The sequence below is a fragment of the Plodia interpunctella genome, chromosome 5 (assembly GCF_027563975.2).
Source record: "Plodia interpunctella isolate USDA-ARS_2022_Savannah chromosome 5, ilPloInte3.2, whole genome shotgun sequence".
NCBI classification, from domain to species: Eukaryota; Metazoa; Arthropoda; class Insecta; order Lepidoptera; family Pyralidae; genus Plodia; species Plodia interpunctella.
Genome location: NC_071298.1, coordinates 6,796,192 through 6,815,984, shown reverse-complemented (window position 1 = coordinate 6,815,984; position 19,793 = coordinate 6,796,192). Strand labels below are relative to the sequence as shown.

The 19,793-nt window shown below is 34.5% G+C and overlaps 3 protein-coding genes across 4 annotated transcripts; 2 read left to right on the top strand and 1 right to left on the bottom strand.

Annotated features, from left to right (window-relative positions):
- Nucleotides 1-112: 112 nt before the first annotated feature.
- Nucleotides 113-2,175, top strand: Trmt6 (tRNA methyltransferase 6 non-catalytic subunit). The gene is made up of 2 exons (XM_053745119.2): nt 113-1,485; nt 2,049-2,175. Exons 1-2 carry the CDS (start codon nt 238-240, stop codon nt 2,127-2,129), a joined length of 1,329 nt encoding a protein of 442 aa, XP_053601094.1. The 5' UTR covers nt 113-237; the 3' UTR covers nt 2,130-2,175.
- Nucleotides 2,157-15,659, bottom strand: LOC128669895 (serine/threonine-protein kinase GA29083). 2 transcript variants are annotated; one of them, XM_053745117.1, is made up of 14 exons: nt 15,467-15,658; nt 15,160-15,378; nt 14,542-14,641; nt 14,030-14,224; nt 12,146-12,259; nt 11,018-11,205; nt 10,227-10,313; nt 9,736-9,890; nt 8,497-8,615; nt 7,646-7,745; nt 7,117-7,262; nt 5,888-6,037; nt 4,833-5,075; nt 2,157-4,252 (listed from the first exon to the last, which is right to left on the bottom strand). In XM_053745117.1, exons 2-14 carry the CDS (start codon nt 15,375-15,377, stop codon nt 4,196-4,198), a joined length of 1,872 nt encoding a protein of 623 aa, XP_053601092.1. In that variant the 5' UTR covers nt 15,378; nt 15,467-15,658; the 3' UTR covers nt 2,157-4,195. The 2 variants fall into 2 exon arrangements, with proteins under 2 accessions (XP_053601092.1, XP_053601093.1); XM_053745118.1 differs by lacking the exon at nt 7,117-7,262 and having other exon boundaries at nt 15,467-15,659.
- Nucleotides 15,660-16,162: 503 nt separating this feature from the next.
- Nucleotides 16,163-18,475, top strand: Rab7. Its single transcript, XM_053745420.1, has one exon. The coding sequence runs from the start codon at nt 16,310-16,312 to the stop codon at nt 16,934-16,936; it is 627 nt and encodes a 208-aa protein (XP_053601395.1). The 5' UTR covers nt 16,163-16,309; the 3' UTR covers nt 16,937-18,475.
- Nucleotides 18,476-19,793: the final 1,318 nt, after the last annotated feature.

The window sequence follows — 19,793 nt, the reverse complement described above, 5'->3', positions numbered from 1 at the left end:
CGACGGCATATAATGTAAGGGCGCCACTAACTTTCGGCTGACAGTTAAAAGCTATCTTTGAAAAAAAAAAAAAAAAGTAAACAGACATATGTCAAAAACTAACCTCACATCACAGATTACTAATTAGTTACTTACTACGTAACCTCACATTTTTACTTGCTTGCTTTCTCTTGAGGTTATTTTATTTTTTGTAAGCAGACATTTGCGCGTTTACATAGGTCTGTAAAGCATAAGAAAATGAATGATGATACTATTAAAATTGGTGACTATCTTATCATCCAGAAGCAGAATTACAGAAAATTGCATAAATTTACAAAACCCAATTCTAGTATAAATTTGGGTAGAGACAGTGTAAATTTATCTGGTATAGAAGGATGTCCCTATTTCTCAGTGTTTAAAATGATTTCGTTGGGTGGAAAAAGAAATAAGGAATACATTTTAGAACGGACAGATGCAGCAGTGAACTTGAAAGATGAAATAGATGTGAAAGTATCTGGTAATGATAACAGGAACATATTGGATGATGGTCGATCTCAGAAACTTTCTGCTGCTGAAATTGAAGAGCTAAAGTGCGACGCAGTGAAGGCTTCGGATATTGTAGAAACGTTAATTACCAACTCTAATACATTTCATAATAAAACTGAATTCTCACAAGAGAAGTACTTGAAAAAGAAAGAAAAAAAGTACTTTGAATATCTCCAAGTTGTGAGGCCAAACCTGAGATTAATAACAGAAGTTATGTATAGGCTAGACCCAGGCAAAATTCAGGGTATTAGGATAGATACATTATCACAAATTATGACATTATCAAATATTCAATCTGAAGGTGTACATTTGCTTTATGACTCAGGGTCAAATGGTTTAGTGGCTGCTGCTTTATTAAGTGCTATTGGAGCAAACACCAATGGTAAACTTGTACATATGCACCCTGGAAACATGTCCCAGAAACAAGGTTTATTAGCTATGAATTTTAGTGAAGAACATTTATGTAGATGCATTTCTGTTAATGTTTATTCAGTATTGAGACAATTCCATCAGGGTTGTGATGTGAATGTCAGTATTGATTTGGCAGATTCCAATTATGAAAAAAATAAGTTGAAAAGGAAAGCTCCCAATGACAATAAAGATATAAACGAACCAAAAAATAAAATGCAAAAAGTTGAAAATGGTGATGAAAAGTCCACAGAGAATATAAATATTTCTAATTCATCTGATTTACAAATAGAGCCAAAAAAGCCAAAATGGCACTTTGATAACATTACCGCATCAGATTTATTAAAGGAAAAAGTTGATTCTCTAATAATAACTTGTAAAGAAGACCCTCTGAGTATATTTAAAGAGTTGGTTGAATTTGTAAAGCCTGGTAGACCTTTTGTTGTTTATTACCCTGTTGTTGAACCCCTCCTACAACTGTATTTAACATTAAGATCTTACAGCAATGTAGCAGCTTTAAAAATTACTTGTAATTGGATGCGAAATTACCAGGTTTGTAATTTATTTTATTCTCCTCCTGATCAGAAAGAACTTCTTTTTGTACTTTTCATGTAGGTATAATGAATTTGATTTCAGTACAAGTCCAAATAGTTGTTAGTGTGTTCATAAGGACCAGCATCTATTTCAAAACTAGCTATATCCAAAATTTTCTTGATGTTGATTTTTTTGAAATAATAGTGAAAAACCACTTAGTAATTTTACCTATTTACGGGAACCGGCATTTTTTTTTTTAATAAATAAAATTGTTTTGGTGCCGATTTTTAATATAATTCAAATACTCCTCGACGACCTTGGTAGAGCAGTGGTAAAGTTCTTGCCTCAACCAATTCTGGTCCTGGGTTCGATCCCCAGTCGGGTCATGATGGAAAATGATCTTTTTCTGATCGGTTGAGTCTTGGATGTTTATCTTTAAAATGTATTTATTATAATATATAGTATCATTGAGTTAATATCCTATAACATAAGTCTCAAACTTACTTTGGGCTAGGTCAATCTGTGTGATTTGTCCTTATATATTGATTTATTATTATTATAAATATATACCTTTATTCTAGGTACTACCTGAGAGAACACATCCAGAAGTGACAATGAACTGTTCAAGTGGATTTTTGTTGACAGGATATGTGTTAAAATAAGGTTACATGGATAGTAATAAGAATAAATAGATTTTTTATAAATTTATTTAATGCTTTCTTTACTCAAAATGCACATACCATATCTAAATGCATTACAAAATTTTATGATCAATGTGATTGACATACTACATAATGCTGTTGTGTATTGGTAGAATGAAAACATTGTGTCATATCATAATGTATTATTACAAGTTATTTATATTGACTCTAGGAACAATGTTACTCATTGGAAATAAAGGAGAATTCAACAAACCTTTTCATTCTACCCTAGATTTCAAAATTTTGAACCAGTTTTATATTATTTAACCATATAAAAAGAAATTACTTGGGGCGATGTGTATTCTTACTTAAAATCCGATTTAAATATTTAGCATAGTACTTTATTGCTCATCCATTTATTATTTTAGTAAACTATACTCCATGTTTATAACAATTTTTCAATATTGTGTAATTATCTATACAAAAACATCACATTTCTTGAACAATAAAAATTCATTATTCCAAAAAGATCTCAGTAATCTAATTGTTACACTTGTTACAGAATATAAAGGGAATGTTATTCAGTCTAAATATTGCAGATTGATAATGAATGAATTTGCGAGTGCTCAAATGATAAGTCAAATTGTAAATCAGGTGTCTTATCAAATATTAAGTAGAAAGATTCATTTGAGCACTAGGTTTTTATTATCTACATTAAAACTATTATGATTAATGCAGAAAGTTATTATTCGAGATATAAATTGGTGATTATAATGATATGATCTTACAAATAACTTTGGCACTTTAGGATGTTAAGTGCGCATGATAATACTAGATATAACTGCCCCATGGAGTATGTCTAGTTAAAATTTGTTGTAATTCCATGTAGTGACTGAGTATAATAAATCAAATTCTGGTTTATTAACATTTAATCATTGTTTCATTGTTTTCTAAGCACCATCTTTCAAAAGCACCCTACTAATACTACAGTCACTACATCTTTTCATAAGTACATTAAATTTTCATTTATCTCAACCGGTTTGATCAGAAATTATAAACTTAACTTGAAAATAGCTATAAAGAGCGATCACTGGTTCATATCCATGGTTGCTGCGAAGCCCTAATTAGCGCAGTGATATGGTTAAATAGAATGAAGCAATAGCAATCAATACATGCCTATAAGCATTTCATTATGATACAAAATAACTCAAGCTTGCGCTCTACACTTGTAAATATTAATTCATTCAAATTAAATAAGATATATTACTCATATATTACACAATATCATAAAATAAAAACATTTGTTTATAAATATTATAATTTCTTTAAACCTAATTATTTTAATCTAACTGAAGAGATAACAATGTGAAAGTGTGTAATCGTAGAGATCGTTCAAAACTGCCAGTGAGATATGTTTGGGAAATGTGTGAAAAACTATAATATTGTACTTACTGGCCGACAGCCGTTCGGAAAACGAAACACGATTAATACTAAGCAGCTGAACAGCCATATATACTATGATAGCTCTAACCTAATGGAGCATTGCGATCTACGCATCAACAGTAAAAATTCGTGTGACACATAATATTAGTATCAATACAATAATACTGCATCAAATAAGTAAATACTAGTAGCAATTATCAGTTTCAGTTTAAACAGTAAAAGAGAAGAGTGGTATCTGCGTTCACTCATCAGTGCACTTAAACTGCTAACACATATTGCACATACTTTTTAAATTTAAACTCATGACGAGTAAGAAATTTGGCTTAGCGTCTTGCATGTTTCTTGCGAATTGATGCGGCAATTCTATTCTAGTTGTTTGACAACGTATATAATAAAGTGTGTTGAAATTTATATTTTGATAATGAAAAATCAAGCAAGTCTTCTGGCTTTTCTTTCGAAGTTCCAGCATCAAATTGCTACTAGTAATACAATGCAGTATTGTTGGGATTACGTTAAATTAACTTTGGTATTGGTGTTAGGTGAAGGCATGCGTCGTTGGTCGCTGTTTGCGGCTGCGGATCGCGGGGTCATCGACCGCTGAGGGGTCGCGCGGGTTCATAGACCGCTGCAGGGTCGTCGTGACGCTATGACGAGTCCTCCTCGTACCACGTGCGGAAGTCGCAGCTTTCGTCGTAGTCATCCTGGAAATATCATTTTTCATTAAATGTATAACATTGATTGAATTAGTCCCAAAGAAAAATTCCTCGTGATAAACATCCTAACCTAGGCTAATTTAAGATGTATTTTATCTTGACCCCTAAGTGGTGCGTGCATAGTTGTCTAAGTCTTTCAACACTACATTTCAGTGGATTGTTGTTATTTTTCTTTTCATTACAACACTGTATAACAAAATAGTGTGTGTGTGTGTAGTATTTTCCGCCCGAAAATGGGACCATTCCATAAAATATGCTCCTGTGGATGTCCTACGAGGCGACTAAGACAGCCTTGGCAAATTATAGGCAACAACAACATTCTCGAAGAGGGTTGGCGTCAAGTAGGCAGCCGGTCATAAATTCAAAGTCAAATCTCCAAAACTCAAAACTTTACTTTTTACGCGGACCTCGGACTTCAGGCGGCATGGTTGTTATGTGAACACGCTAAGAAGAGAGAGTGTAAATAAATACTAAGCTAACAGCATTATATCAGATGCCTTTGGCGATTTTAATAAAATCTGACACCAGTGTTAGCATCAACACATTCGATAAGAAAAAGGATACGAACCGCCATCCAGGCATGGTCGAGCACGTCCTCGGCGGCGAAGCGCAGCTCAGGCTGCGGCCGCAGCATGTTGGCCACGAGGTCGATGGCGCCCGCCGACACCCGCTCCCAGTGCGGCGCCGGGAACTCCAGCCGCGCCGACAAGATGGCGTCGAACAGCATCTCCTGGTCGCCGTCCGGGGACGAGAACGGCGGGAACCCACACAACAAGATATACAGGATCACGCCCGCCGCCCACACGTCGATCTGGCGATATATCATTGAAGTTGATGTGAGGAATGTTTGAGGAGGTGAAGATACTAAGGTAGTATCACTATCACTATATAGCATAAAACAAAGTCTGCTGTCTGTCTGTCTTAGATCTTTAAAATAAAATAACGCAACAGATTTTGATGCTGCTTTTTTAAAATAGATAGTCTAATTCCTGAGGAAGGTTTCAGGTCGAGGGCAGCTTGTTGCAGGAAACAATAAGTGTATGTTTTTAACAATCTACTACTTTTAAATACCCAAACAAGTTGTCAATTTAAGGGAGCGTAAGCGAAGAAGGTCAAGTTCGCAATAAAATTATCTGATCCACGAGAATGCGTGCCGTGGGACATTTGCTATGTTTGCATAATAATACGCGACATATAAACCTCAAAAACCTGTTCTTGGATGTCATGCAAATGAAAGCGAATTGTGTGAATTATTCTCACAATTATGAAATTAATCTAAATTATGACAGTGAAGCCTTTTAATTTAATATTACACCATTTTTATACATATTCAAAATAATATTTATTGTAATGTGATTTCTTTACAGTAATTAGAAAGTACATAAAAATAACGTGGTAATATAAGCTTTGACACAATGACACCAATGCTTCAGTTAGAACTGTTTGTGCTCATATATAATAATTGTAGGACAGTTAAATACGAAACATAAACCATATAAGCCATTCAAAGTGTAAATTACAACGCGATACAATTTTTAACAAAACCGGCCTTATCACTAGCGCAATCACTACCAGGCTACCTTGAGAAAAGGATAAGGGGTATAAAAAGTAGGATAGCTTCACCTTCAATCCATATCCCGTCTCGAGCAGGATCTCGGGCGCCACGTACGTGGGGGTGCCGCAGACGGCGTGCAGCGGCCGGAACACCTCCACCGCCAGACCGAAGTCCGCCAGCTTCAGGCCTAGGATGCTGCCGTCGGAACCCACTTCCACCTCAAATTAATAAATAAATAATAGATTATACAGCAAGATCGTACGGCGTTTACATCGAAGAGTAAACGCCCCGCACAAAATAGTTTCTTTTATAGTACTATTTAAGCAAGTAAAAGGCATGCGACCCACTACATGGTAAGTGGTCACCACAGCCTACGGCCAACCAGAGGTGTCACATGCGCGTTGCCTACTTTGGGGCCTAGGATCTTCTGCCACAGTACATTGTAATTACACTGCCTCTCTCACTCTCACGTTTCAAACTGATTGGCGGCAGAAATTGATGAGACGAACCGTATAGACGAACTTTGTACCAAGGTCCATCTCTGATATAAGATGGAATTTATGTGAAGAATTGGTTTGTATGAACATAGAATGTCTGTAGCAGATTGATATCCGGATTAATATATAATAATTACCGAAAATTCTCTCCCTAAAAAGTCTATAGTTTGTCTATGCAGTAGATGATTTATAAGTAATTTTGCTTTTGCATAGGCAAACCATATCAAACACGCCACGTTTTCGCATAGTACTTCGCTAGAACTCACAAAGTACTATAGAAAAGTTCAAGCAAAATATGTTACGCAAAATATTTGCTTGTTTTGGATTGGCGTTGCTTACCAGCAACCACTATCATCCATGATCCCAGTATCACATTTAAGAAGGAAATAATTTCAAAGTTCTTACTAAGCCTAAAACAATTTGTAAGTGGAGTAAATAGTGGCGTCGAATTATACCGTTCTATCATCCAATACTAGATTCAGCGTGGGCGCTGTCGATTTGGGTCAGTTCAGTTTTCATTATAACGCTGCGATAATTTGTGCTGGTATAATTACGAAAGCACTAATTGCTGTCTCAGTTTATCATTCGCCATTTATCACTCAATATTTTCACATTAAGTTGTACCGATTTGCATATGAGATGGAAACACGTACAAATCAGTAACTACCGTTATATCAAGGAATGGTCGTAAATTGTTATTGTTAAAGTTATCTAATCAAATAAGAGAATAAAACAAGCAAAATTAGTATCGAATATGAATGGGACTCTTGCAATGATTTAAAAGTTAGTCATTGGCTTACCAAGAGATTTTCAGGTTTGATGTCACGATGCACTATGGAAAGCGAGTGGAGGTATGCAATAGCTGATGTTAGGTGGCCAATTAACAAACGCGCTTGTGGCTCAGAGAATTTGGAAGCAGCTGCGATACTATCGAATAAGTCGCCACCTAAAAATAAATACATTTTAGTGATGAGGAAAGCAGGCAATGACATTCAGTCAAGGTTGATGAATTATGCATATTTATATACACAATTATTAAACTTAAAATTTACGTCAATGTCACTCTACACTATAGGAGTGACAATTGATTTTAATATGAAGAAACTCTTCCTTTGCATCTATTGAAATAAGTTGTTAATTGATGTATGAGCTCCTATGAACCTAAATACTTTGCATATTATGAATATAAGTAAAGGTGCGTTCATACCAGCGAATACTCATTCTATCCCCTGGCTGTCTGTCCACCCACTCCTAGATATAGCCTGAAGCCTATGGCCGCACATGAACGCACCTTAAGACAATTCAAATAAATAAAATTATTATACATACCGCTAACTAACTCCATAATAAGGAAGAGCCACTCAGGACTATCTTGCTCTTCAATTAGAGACACTATACGAGGGTGACACAACTTTCGCATAACTCTCACCTGAAAACATCGTTATCATCAACATTATATGTGGAATAATGAAGTCTATTTATTAAGTATATTGACACAAAAGAGACTTATTTGAATATCCGATTTTTTCCGGTAAGATTTTAAAACTAAACGAAAGTAACATCAGTTTTTGTAATGAGTAGATGTAGTGGCGGGTAATTAAATAGAAAGTTTATTTCGAAAATAGAACAAAATATTTTGGCCTCCAGTATATAAGCAGTAAAAGTCTATAGAATTTGTTTGCTTATGTATTATTAAGTATGCGCTATTATTGTTTGGCTGCCACATCTACAGCCATTAGGAAAACGTAATTATGATGTCATCGTATATTTGAAACGGACGAATTTTTCACATCTACGAGCATAAAGAGACAAATGGTGATAGCAACGGCGGTGTTATCCCTCTTCACATTCTATAAAATTTCGTATATATTTAAAAGTATTCATCTATCCTAACAATGCAAAGGATGATAACGGGGCAAAGTTGAATTTGCTTTGCATTAGTATAAAATAATGAGCAAGTGTAATCGTTTCTTAGAAGAAAAGACGTAACGTTACGTAAGCAGTTTTTATTCTATCTAGGTTGATTCATAGCTACTAAGAATTAAGTTGTTTATGTGTAGCGATATAAAACATATCGTCAATACAGTTTTGTATATTGATACAAAACTGGATAGATGGTAATTACATTTTACGATGAATATTGATTCATCGTAAAAGTAAATACCATCTATGGAACTCACCTCTGCTTCAACATAGTGCTCTTTGCCTTTACATTTCGCTTTGTCTATGACTTTGAGCGCGTATTCATTACCGGTCGTCTTGTCTTTACAAATTCGCACAACTGCAAAATTGCCGTCACCTGGTAAAAAAAAATAATTTTAATCCTACTGTACAACTAATATAAAAGGGTTTGAAGATTTGTGGCATACCTACTGCCGCCATTTTGATTTTTTTTCAAAATCGCGGCCAGCCATGAAACGTATATAAATCGATAGCTGACATTAATACCAACAAAAAATATTAAAACAATGACCCTCGTAAAGTGTCAAGTTTCTGAGATAATAACCGTCAAAGTTGATCACGTGACATCCATAATTATAAGCAAGGGTATGTGTTCTGATGAATCAAGATGTTAAAAAAAATAACTTTTAGAACAAATATGTATGTTGCATTGTATCTGGATATATTTTTCAACTTAATAACATATTTTGTGACCATCTATGAGTGAGTGCAGTATCGTCATTTGATTTAATATGACATTTGACATTATACTAGACAAAAACATATGATCTTTGTTCTTCTTTTTCTAACACTTCGTTGGCTCAGAAACCCAAGGAGGATCTTAGCCTCCTTGTAATATATATTCTAGATCTCCTAATAATATGAGAATACAGAAATAATGACGTATTTCTAATGTTGAGATAAGCTTCCTGTATTATAACCGTTATTGACACTACTTCAAGAGATTAGATATGCATTTGTTTACTGTTACAGTCAACCTGTTTTCAAAATAGACTGTTTAATGCAACAAGTTGCAATATAAAAATTAAAGAAAGAATTAACTACATTAGCACAGAAAAAATTAGGTAGTTCTAACTTGAAATGAAGCTAATAACACGCGGATAGAACCAACCAGTGTGAGTTGTGTTTGTATTTTTTTCCAGAGATTTTGTAAACAATGAGAACAAAGGGAAATTAACGTAAGATAGTACACTACACTCTCGTTTAAGACATGAATAATATGGAAGTATGGACTAGCGTATACGCTCGAGTTTACCCGACCATAATAAATTATACACCTTCCTCAGGAATCAAACTAAAGCATACATAGGGACAAACAGACAGCGGGAATCGACTTTGTTTGTAATGATAGTGATTTGCATCTATATTAGTAAACAATGAGAACAAAGGAAAGTTAACGTAAGATAGGCAATCCCATTTATGTAACAACTAGCGTTATCTCTGTGTATCATACATACCTATGATCTTGCCGACGCTGTACTTGAGCCGGAGCGGCTGGGGCAAGGCGGGGCAGCCGTCGTCGCGGTCGTCGTCGGCCGCGGCCGCGCCCGCCGCGCTCGCCGCGCGCGCCGCCCCCCCCGCCTTCACCGGCATGCGGGGCTTCGGGCCCACTCTGATCACCAAATATTACATCTTTGTGTATTACTCGAAACAATAAGTCTGCCATACAGCTAAAAAACTAACATATCGGAACAACCACTGCAGAGAGTAATGCCATGAGCCTAAGCCCAATCCTAGCAAGTCTATTAGTCTCCGTATATATAAAAAGGATCCCAAAAAAATCAATTTGTACCCCTATTGTAAAGTTTTATATCTAATTATATTTAAAATTGACGAGTAGATTCAAAGTATCCTTGGAAGTATTATTCTCTTGCGGTTTCAGATTATTATTATTATACTTAACTTACATTTTGTTTACTTATATGTACTTTTTTTTTATATTTTTTACCTTGAATTTCTAGTGATGGGAGTTTTTCTACATTGTAACACAGCTTTACTTTCTTCAAACTCCAGTTCAAAGTCTTCTTGATTGACCCTGAAGAAAAAGTGAAACTTTAGCTTTGACTTTAGGAAAATCGCCGTTCTGAAGTGAAGACTATTAAAAAGTGTGTTTTCTAATGAAATAAAAAATCATACATTTTCTTTTCACTGGAAAACACGCGATGCGTAATTATTAGCAGCACATCAATGTTAAATTTTGTGATATAGGTGAACTGTTTCTTCATGCAAACTGTTGTTTATTGAGCATGGATCTATGCATTTATATATCACTAGATGTTGTCCCGGGCTTCGCTCTCGTGGGAATTTTGAGATAAAATATAGCCTATAGCAATTTTGGATAATATACCTTTCTAATGGTGAAAGAATTTCTTAAATCGGTTCAGTAGTTTCGGATATTACCCGCCTCAAACATACTCTTTATAATAATAGTAGAGATTAATCATTAACATATTATAAATGAGAAAGTTTAGATCTGAGTGAGGATGTAAGTTTATTTTTATTCATTTAACTTAATTATATTTAAAAAATGTTGAAATGTGATAAATATATTGTACGTACAGTATACATGCGCATATATCGAAATTTAGTTAAATGAAAAATATTTTATGGAACGGATCTGCATAATTGAAAAACGATGTGTAGCACTTCACGACTATCCTCTCCGAAAATCTAAGCCCTATTTATTTCACATGCAATATTATCAATTGAATGAATTTAACGAATGCTTTTGAAAATTACCTTTCATTTCCATAAGCGAAAAAAACATCTTCGTCTTCGAAGAAATGGTGCAAGGCCGAGATTGGCGTGCCTGATTGCGTGAACACTTTCCTTACGCAGCCCGTGTCCAGTTTGATGCATTCTGTGATCGCCGCCAGCGCGTGCTCGAGTGTAGGACTGTTACGTTTGTTCAGTAACAGTCTACACACCTGGACAAAACAATTATAAAAATATGGTCTACACTGTAAAACTTTCTGTGTGGCCATTTCTTTTATATATGAAACATGTCGAGTTGACTTGAGAACTTCCTGTTTTTTTTTTCGTCGATTGAAAATATGACCTATTATGGTACTGTTCGATAAAGCTGTGGTGATGTAGTGGTTAAGACACTCGCCCGAGCATCGAAAAATTCTGGGTTGGAATCCTACTCGTGTCACTAGTTTTTATATCACTAAACATAAACAACATAATCACCTATTTTGATAGCTAAAAATAAAATAGTTTCGAATAAAAGGAACGACCATATAATTTAGGCTCTTTATTCCTGACACTTTTAAAAATACAACTATAAATTAATTACTCGAAGTTCCGGTCGACAATTCAGTAAATCGAAACAATTATGCTGCTTTTCATAAATCCGCAGTAATTGTTTCCTCGCAGGAATGTAAATGAACATCGAGCTGCGGTTCCGACGGCGGTTTCTTCAAGTATCAAGTGGCAAGTACCTCGAGCGTTAAACGCACGATCTAGACATTACACGCTTGCTTTATGAATAAATTGAATATCACTACGTACATGGCATTTGCAAGTTATAACGTAACTGTACTAATGTATAATAACGAGTGACATAATCTTTCGTTTTCAGACATGTAGTGGTGAGAACATTCTTGACTTTTTTTTAACGGCTGTAGAAGTAACAACTTTCTGGCGGCTAGCGGGTCTACAGCCGTTACAACATACAGATGTGTTTTTATGGCTGCACTGCCTTCATCAAAAATTATATTAATTGATATAGAAATAACAATTTATTTCCATATCAATTAATAGAACTTTTGATTTCAAATAGAATTTTTGAAAAATATGAGCCACTGATATGGTGTTAAATATATGCTTGTAAAAAATAAAGAAAGTACATAAACAATTACTTACTTTCCGCGGTTTTACTCCGTTTCTGATTATGGTGACTATGCGAGGCCGAACCACACTGTCCCCAGCGGGACTGATGCGCGCTGTTCCGTTGCTAGTAGTACTACTACCATTAGCCTGAAATCATTCATTCAATTGAAACACGAATAGTAATAACAAAACCAGCATTAAACTAAAGATAAACAAGAGATAGCTTTTAGGTTTAGGTACTACCTTCTTACAACTATGTGCAATGATAATTAGTAATAGGGGCGAATTTGCATTGTTTTGGGTAGGTTGATGTGTTATCAACTATACAGTTAACGGTATTTACATTATCATTGCATGGATCTCGAGATGAGGCCAATTTGCAACGATTTTGGCTAAGTTGATATGCTGTTCATATTCACACCATATTTTGTATGTTGGACAAATATAAGTATTCATTGTGCTCTAAAAGCATTTATCAATGCATCACTATTGGTCTCATTTTGTTAACGATTTATAATCATGACGAAATTTTGCCTGTTGGAATGGTATTCAATAGAAACTATCAGACAATGTAAAAAAATATGCAATTTTATCGGTCGTTACTACCCAATTATTACGTAACGATTGGCTATACGTAATAATGCAATTGCTTATAAAGCACTTTTGAAAACGAACGAGTTAATAATATGCAATTGTTACTCCGATTGACGGCAGAGTAGAACTGCTCCTAACATTTTGAAAACAGCAAATAATGACGGACTACTTTCTTTAATGTCCTTAATTGCATAGACAAAATGTAGAATACCTATTTTGTTATAATTAGCTATAAAATATATATCAACATGAACATAAAATGCACGCAACCCAATTACGTCATATTTGTAGTGATCTAAATAGTTCGCATGATTTATGCATGTGTAATGGATTCTTTTTACATAGGTATTTCTTTCGCGGGTCTTCTGCACACCTGCACGAAGTATCTAATATGAAGCACGAAGAAAGGGCTTTACGGTGAGAAAGTTATATTGAAATAAGTAGTACCTTTTAGAAAGCGATAGTTTTGGGCATTGTTATCCTGCTAATATTATAAAGGCGAAAGTTTATGAGTTTGTTACTTCACGCTCAAACGCCTGCGCTAATTTGTATAAAATTTGGTAGGTAGGTACTGAGGTAGCTGATACCTTGGATTAATATAAATTTTTATTACGAAAGTATGCCATTCCCTTAGGATTTCGTCAAAGTCGGATAGTCAATGGTGTTTTATAAAGTAGATAGAGCTACTGTGCATAACGTTTTTTTAAAATAATAACGCGGGTAAAACCGCGGCGTGCAGCTAGTATCAAATATATCAAATCATTTTGTTTTAGTGGTTGACAAAAATTACTTATCAGACAGATAAAAAAACCCCTAATAGCTATCCTAGATAGCAGGAACATATGAAAATGTACGTTATGTCTACCATGACGACCGTACGCCACCGACCGTCCAAGTAGCAGGTTCATTGAACCCGTAATTTGCTAATAAACACAATTCCATTAAACATAAATTATATTATTCTGATAATTGCTTCCCAGCAAAGTATTGTGGGCTATAACAATTACAATAATGAATCTCCTTTTCAGAACATTGATTACGATATGAAATAAAAAATATGGTTCACTAGCAAAAAATAATATAATCATAATAAATCATCTAAATTCAATTTATTTATGTTAAGACTCTTATATAAATAAAAATTCATTAATTTTACATTTATGATAGTAAATTTATCTAAATGTAGCTGACATTCAGGTTACGTCGTTATTTTAAACAAAATGAATACCTATTTATGTTAATATAAAAACTAATAATATCATGAAAATTCATTTAGAACAGCACCAATACAAATAAATACTTATTTTATGAATAAAATCTTACCGGAAAACATCGGGATCCTTTATTATTTGCTCTTGCTGGGGAAGGACTGGCGCTATCACTTAAGGACTCTGGACCACTAAGCCTGAAGGACTGTGGGGTTACAGCACTGGCTTCATAATCCAAACGCTTAAATGGCTCTCCGAACCCACTACAAACATATGATTGTCCATCCTCTAGATCATCCAATTTACCTATCTGTGTAAAAAAGAGAACCATATACAAAATTATATTTCAGACTTTACTAATGAATGTAGAATTTAGGGACAGAAAGTACCTATATGGTATTCCAAGTTACATGCTTGCCTATTAATCAAATGTCATATAAATCAGTCAAGTAGATTACATATATTGTTATTGAGTAACAATCATCACATCCAAACTTTTGCATTTGTAGAAAATAGGTATTAGAATAGTAGTAGTAAGTAGAATAATATTTAGTATAGGCATTAGTAGTAAAAGTAGTAGTATATCATTATATTTAGTTATCCAAATTGATGAAGACCAATACTTACTTTTCTACCCTCAAGGGAGTATATTGTCCTGACACCACTGGGAAGTGTGACATTGTCAACTAAAACCCTTGTCAAATCTGCTGTTAGACTATCAAAAGACCTGTGAAATGCATCTAAAGTTAAGGTATATCTTACACATAATTCATAAAGAGAGACATATAAATTCCATGGTTATTATGTATTTAAAAATACTTTTATCTGAACAGTAAACAATTTGTTTTTGATGGTTAGAATCCGGTAACTCTTCATATATTGACTGATAGCAAGCTTACTGAATAACAAGTGTTTGTCTTGATTCTTCATGACCAAGGGATGGAGGATATAGTTGTTACTTCTTTGATATCAAATAAGTAACAACTAGCTACCAATTTCGTACAAAGGATAAGTAAATTCACGTAGGTATAAATAATAAAAGAATTGTAATATTCTTTGCCTTTCCTTTATTTGCCTATGTACTTATATATAATGTATTTTTGTAATGTGTAAATAATTCATACATATTGTGCCATCGTGCTGGGTCACAGCTGTGTAGGTAGCTATCGAACTAGGTGAAAGTATATGTAGGTGTTTCTTTTTATTAATATCTTTTTTGAAAGCAGTTAAACGTGCGATATTTACCTGTATCGTTCTGGCAAGACCGGGATTATGACTCCTGAATAGAATTTATCACCATTCCGAAAAAACCTAACTCGTTTCGCTTTCCGCGCTAGTGGTGTTCGAATCATTACGTTACGTCGGTTTGTCCTACTTTTTATAATTTCCATATCACTAAAATCTTTCTCGAGTTCACAAACTGAACTCGACCGGCTACCACTGCGGCTCAAATTATTTTCCATCCTAAAACAAGACATTTAAAACAAAGTTACGATGTCATGTAACGGATATCTTCTGTTAGCCAGCACCACCATCTAACTCCAACCCTCACCTTATTTTCGTTATGCCAGATTAATTTATTAACCACTAATCTACACAGGCTTAGCACCTTACGTATCCGTGTCTCATTTTGAACTATTCTTCACTAGAGCTATAAATTAATATGAATAAAAATGAAAATTATGATTCACACAAAAATCAGCGCACGCACGCAAACCGATAGAAATTGTGAATGAATGACTGACTGAGTGTCTGATTTTTTGACAGTAGTATTTTTCTGAACGAACGACACTTAGTGTTGCATCGGTGAGAATGTTGAGAAGTGGAGGAAGGAACCATGGATTTAGTAAGTACTACCTACTAATTCCATGGAAGGAACCTCATTGAGTTAGCGTATAGTGATATGTTATTCAGTCCCGTCAAAAATGCACGGAAAAGTTCAAGGAAATTCAAGAGAATTTTATCACATAACGCTAAAGGAGACACAAAGACCAAGGAAAGGGAGACACGACCATTCTTATAAAATTCCCCTTTTATAAAACTCTAGCTCCCAACTATCTTTAAAACTTTTCGTTTTAGTTTCAATTTGACATTGACTAAAAGATGGACAAACCATGGAGTACTTACTAAATCCATGGGATAAACAACACATTTTATTAGTGCGGCAAAGACAAAGAAAACTAGTTTTCTCTGTCGACAAGTAGGAATGTTGATTTCAATCGTTTCAAGATATCGATGTATCGCTTCTTCAGCCAACGTAAATGAAAATATTGTTATTTATACTGGCAACTCTAAAACAGGTGACGCATTTATCAATTTCGTTTATGTCAAAGTACGGACAAAGAGTGTGATTACTTTACAATTTTCTAAACGTATTATTAAATTTTTGTGCAAAATGTCGTCTAAGAAAAAGGTTCTTTTGAAGGTGATCATCCTTGGTGATAGTGGGGTTGGTAAGACATCACTGATGAATCAGTTTGTCAACAAAAAATTTTCCAACCAGTATAAGGCAACAATAGGCGCAGATTTTCTCACGAAAGAGGTAATTGTAGACGACAGAATCGTCACAATGCAGATTTGGGATACCGCTGGTCAGGAGCGATTTCAGTCTCTAGGAGTAGCTTTCTACCGTGGGGCGGATTGCTGCGTCTTAGTGTTTGACGTAACTGCCCCCAACACATTCAAGTCCTTGGAGAGTTGGAAGGATGAATTTTTGATACAGGCGTCTCCGCGGGATCCAGAAAACTTTCCATTTGTTATATTAGGAAATAAAGTTGACTTAGAAAACCGTGCCGTTTCCGCTAAACGTGCCCAGCAATGGTGTCAGAGCAAAAATGACATCCCATATTTTGAAACAAGTGCCAAAGAAGCTGTGAATGTAGAACTAGCATTCCAAACCATAGCTCGCAATGTTCTTGCACAGGAAACGGATGCAGAGTTGTACAATGAGTTTCCAGACCGTGTGCAGTTATCGGCCAATGACAACTCTCGCAACAGGGATGGAGACAACTGTGCTTGCTAGGTCTTATTGCATATGCTTTGGCACTGGCAACATAATAGTTTCTCATTTTTTATATAAATTACAATACAAATAACATTTTTGTGTAAGTAATGTTTCCTTTTTCTATATCTTGTAAAAATGTATAAATTAGACACAATTGGGTGATTTGTTTGCTATGCACATGTTAAATAATGTTTAAATTTGTCATATATTAGTTCTACCCTATAATCATCATGTATCAAGTACAAGTTATTTTTGGTTGGTAAATCAAACTGTGCACTCCACATTGATTTCTTGTTGCCACTATCAATTTCACAAAATAAATGTAATTGCCAGGATTGCGATTAATAACAAAGTTATTATATATGTGTATTAATTCTACTCTACTAAATAGATGAGTTATATGGTAGCTTGTTCAACAATGATATCTACCTACACTACAGGATAATTATGACTCACATTATCTTCATTAGAGTAAACTCAACCACTAAACATTATCTCATATGACAACTTTTAAGAAATTTTTGTTGATTAAATTTTTTTTTAAAGTTGTCATAAGAGATAATTCAAAATAATAATAATTCATTAATTTTTATTATTTTGAATCTAAAATGTGATACATTGTCATGTTATAAAAAGTTCTTGATAAGTTGTAAGCAAACAAATTGTTTATGGAAAAACATCCACAATAGAAATAGGCTGCTCTTATGACCATACACATTCATGTTATACATATAAGGTAAGATAGGTCAAAAGAATGCATCTGTAAATCAATATGTGAGAAAATGTTACCTTTCCACAGTAAATTGAAGTTATTTTTTTTTATTTGTTGGTCCAGACTACTTATTTTACGTGGTTGCTAGCACAATATCAGCCATGTTAACCTGTTATATCATTACAAAATTTGCCTGAGCATTATAAAACAAATGTTTCTGTATATATTTGGATTTAAATGTTAGTTTTAAGTAGTTAATAGTAAATACATGTTATATTGGTTATTGGTACTCAATATGAAATCAATTATTATCTGGTGTTGACTAACATAATATGACAATGTTACTAAAAGCTTGAAAATCTCAGCTTTATCTTTGCCATTTCGTATTGAAGTTAGGGGAACACCAGACTTAAAAAAAATTTGAAGGGCTTATATAAAAAATATAAATACTATTGTCATTTGTATTAGCTTTTAGTGATGCCTAAATGAAATGCCTCAAACACTTGCGATAATGTTAATTGCATTTTGAAAAACATCCCCATACTATACATTAAATTTAAAAAAAAGTAATTTTGTATTGTTTGTTGATTAAATAGTGTTAAATTTTACATATTTGTTTTGTCAATGCAGCCCATATAACTTTGGTTATAGTTAGTAAAATTATAGTGTTTTGTTTCTTATATTATACTCTATTTACACTGCATGATTATTATCATATAATTTGTGTTTACATATAAAATTGTATGTTGTAAGATCTAGTATAAAGAAAAGGTAACAAAATACAATGTATGCTGTAATAATGGTTGCTTTTAATTTTATATCAATAATAAATAAAAAAACTTCAAGTGTGTTTTTAATTTCTAAAAAAACACAGACAACTGTGCTTGCTAGAAAAAAATCTGTTAGTTTAGAAATTTCGGATTAATGCAAGCTAAAGTGAATATAGATAATATTGTGGGACTACCGCCGATTGTAAAAGTAAGTATTGCTAGCTAACGATAATAAATTAATATTCGTCAAATTCCATACAATGACTGAAGGGTCGTCAAAACTAGTATCCTGTTTGGAAAAACCACATCGTGGACGGCCCCGTCTGAACTCCGCTATTATCGATACCTATATTACTGGGGTATTATTTAATCTGTGCCTATATCTGGGGTATTATTTAATCTGTGCCTATATCTGGGGTATTATTTAATCTGTGCCTATATACAAGACTGTCGGAACTCGATAGTAATATAATAATGCACGCAGCTTCGTCGGGTTATGGAGTCACGTCGTCGCGTGTAATTTTCGCCACGGACGAACTATTTGTCGAGTAGAAAAATTGTTAAGATACCTAACAACAATTACATTAACTTTCGCATTTGTAGTATGACTAGCTTTTGCCTGAGGCACTGCCCGCGACAAAAAGAAGCTTTAGTCAATATTCCATCTCACACGATTCTCCCCTGATGTAGTATGAGGTAACAAATAGCCCAGGTATCTGATAGACAATAAGATCACTTCCCTACAGGAGGAAGGAGTTCGGATGCAACTAAGAAACGAGAATATGCGAAGAGAGAGAGGGTATGGGTATGTATAACTAATCCATATTACGTAGTTACGATCGCTGGGATTATCAAAATTAATTGCATTTAGTATACATATATGTATACTCTGGGCAACTATTTAGAAAGCCCTTACACAGTCAGAGGACAAGCGGGCTTGCAGAGGTCGCACCCATTTCGCATTTTTAACCCACCGATTTTTAGAAATATTTCTTTGTAGTGATAAGCCATATTCATACTGAAGGAAGATGCGCTACCTTGATATAATAAACTTGTTTTCCTATCAAAGAGAAGTGGCAACATTAGTCTTGTTACAATTTTGCTAATACGTTCTCAAAGGCGTATCTGTGGTTGGTTATTTTCTCTCTTTCTCATCTGAGCGGTTTCTTCCTCAGTCGTAATTGTATTTGTACTATTATGGATCAAATATATGTAGAGAAGGACCGGTGTTTAATACACTTCGTCGCTATGCAAAACAGAAGGACCCTTCTGTTTTGCATAGCGACGATCACATTTGCACTAACGACACGGAAAGGGGCACTTGCCCCTTGGTGGAACATGGGCTTTTCCATGCATCCATTGAGCGACATCAAATAGGTCACGTTTTATCGTA

Excerpts from the sequence above, each read along its gene's own strand:
- Trmt6 (XM_053745119.2), top strand. The coding sequence starts at position 238 with ATGAATGATGATACTATTAAAATTGGTGACTATCTTATCATCCAGAAG. Across the intron at positions 1,486-2,048 it reads ATTGGATGCGAAATTACCAG|GTACTACCTGAGAGAACACA; the intron begins GTTTGTAATTTA and ends CCTTTATTCTAG.
- LOC128669895 (XM_053745117.1), bottom strand. The coding sequence starts at position 15,377 with ATGGAAAATAATTTGAGCCGCAGTGGTAGCCGGTCGAGTTCAGTTTGT. Across the intron at positions 8,616-9,735 it reads CAGCGTCGGCAAGATCATAG|GTGACGGCAATTTTGCAGTT; the intron begins GTATGTATGATA and ends TTTTTTTACCAG. Across the intron at positions 7,746-8,496 it reads AGCACTATGTTGAAGCAGAG|GTGAGAGTTATGCGAAAGTT; the intron begins GTGAGTTCCATA and ends CGATGTTTTCAG.
- Rab7 (XM_053745420.1), top strand. The coding sequence starts at position 16,310 with ATGTCGTCTAAGAAAAAGGTTCTTTTGAAGGTGATCATCCTTGGTGAT.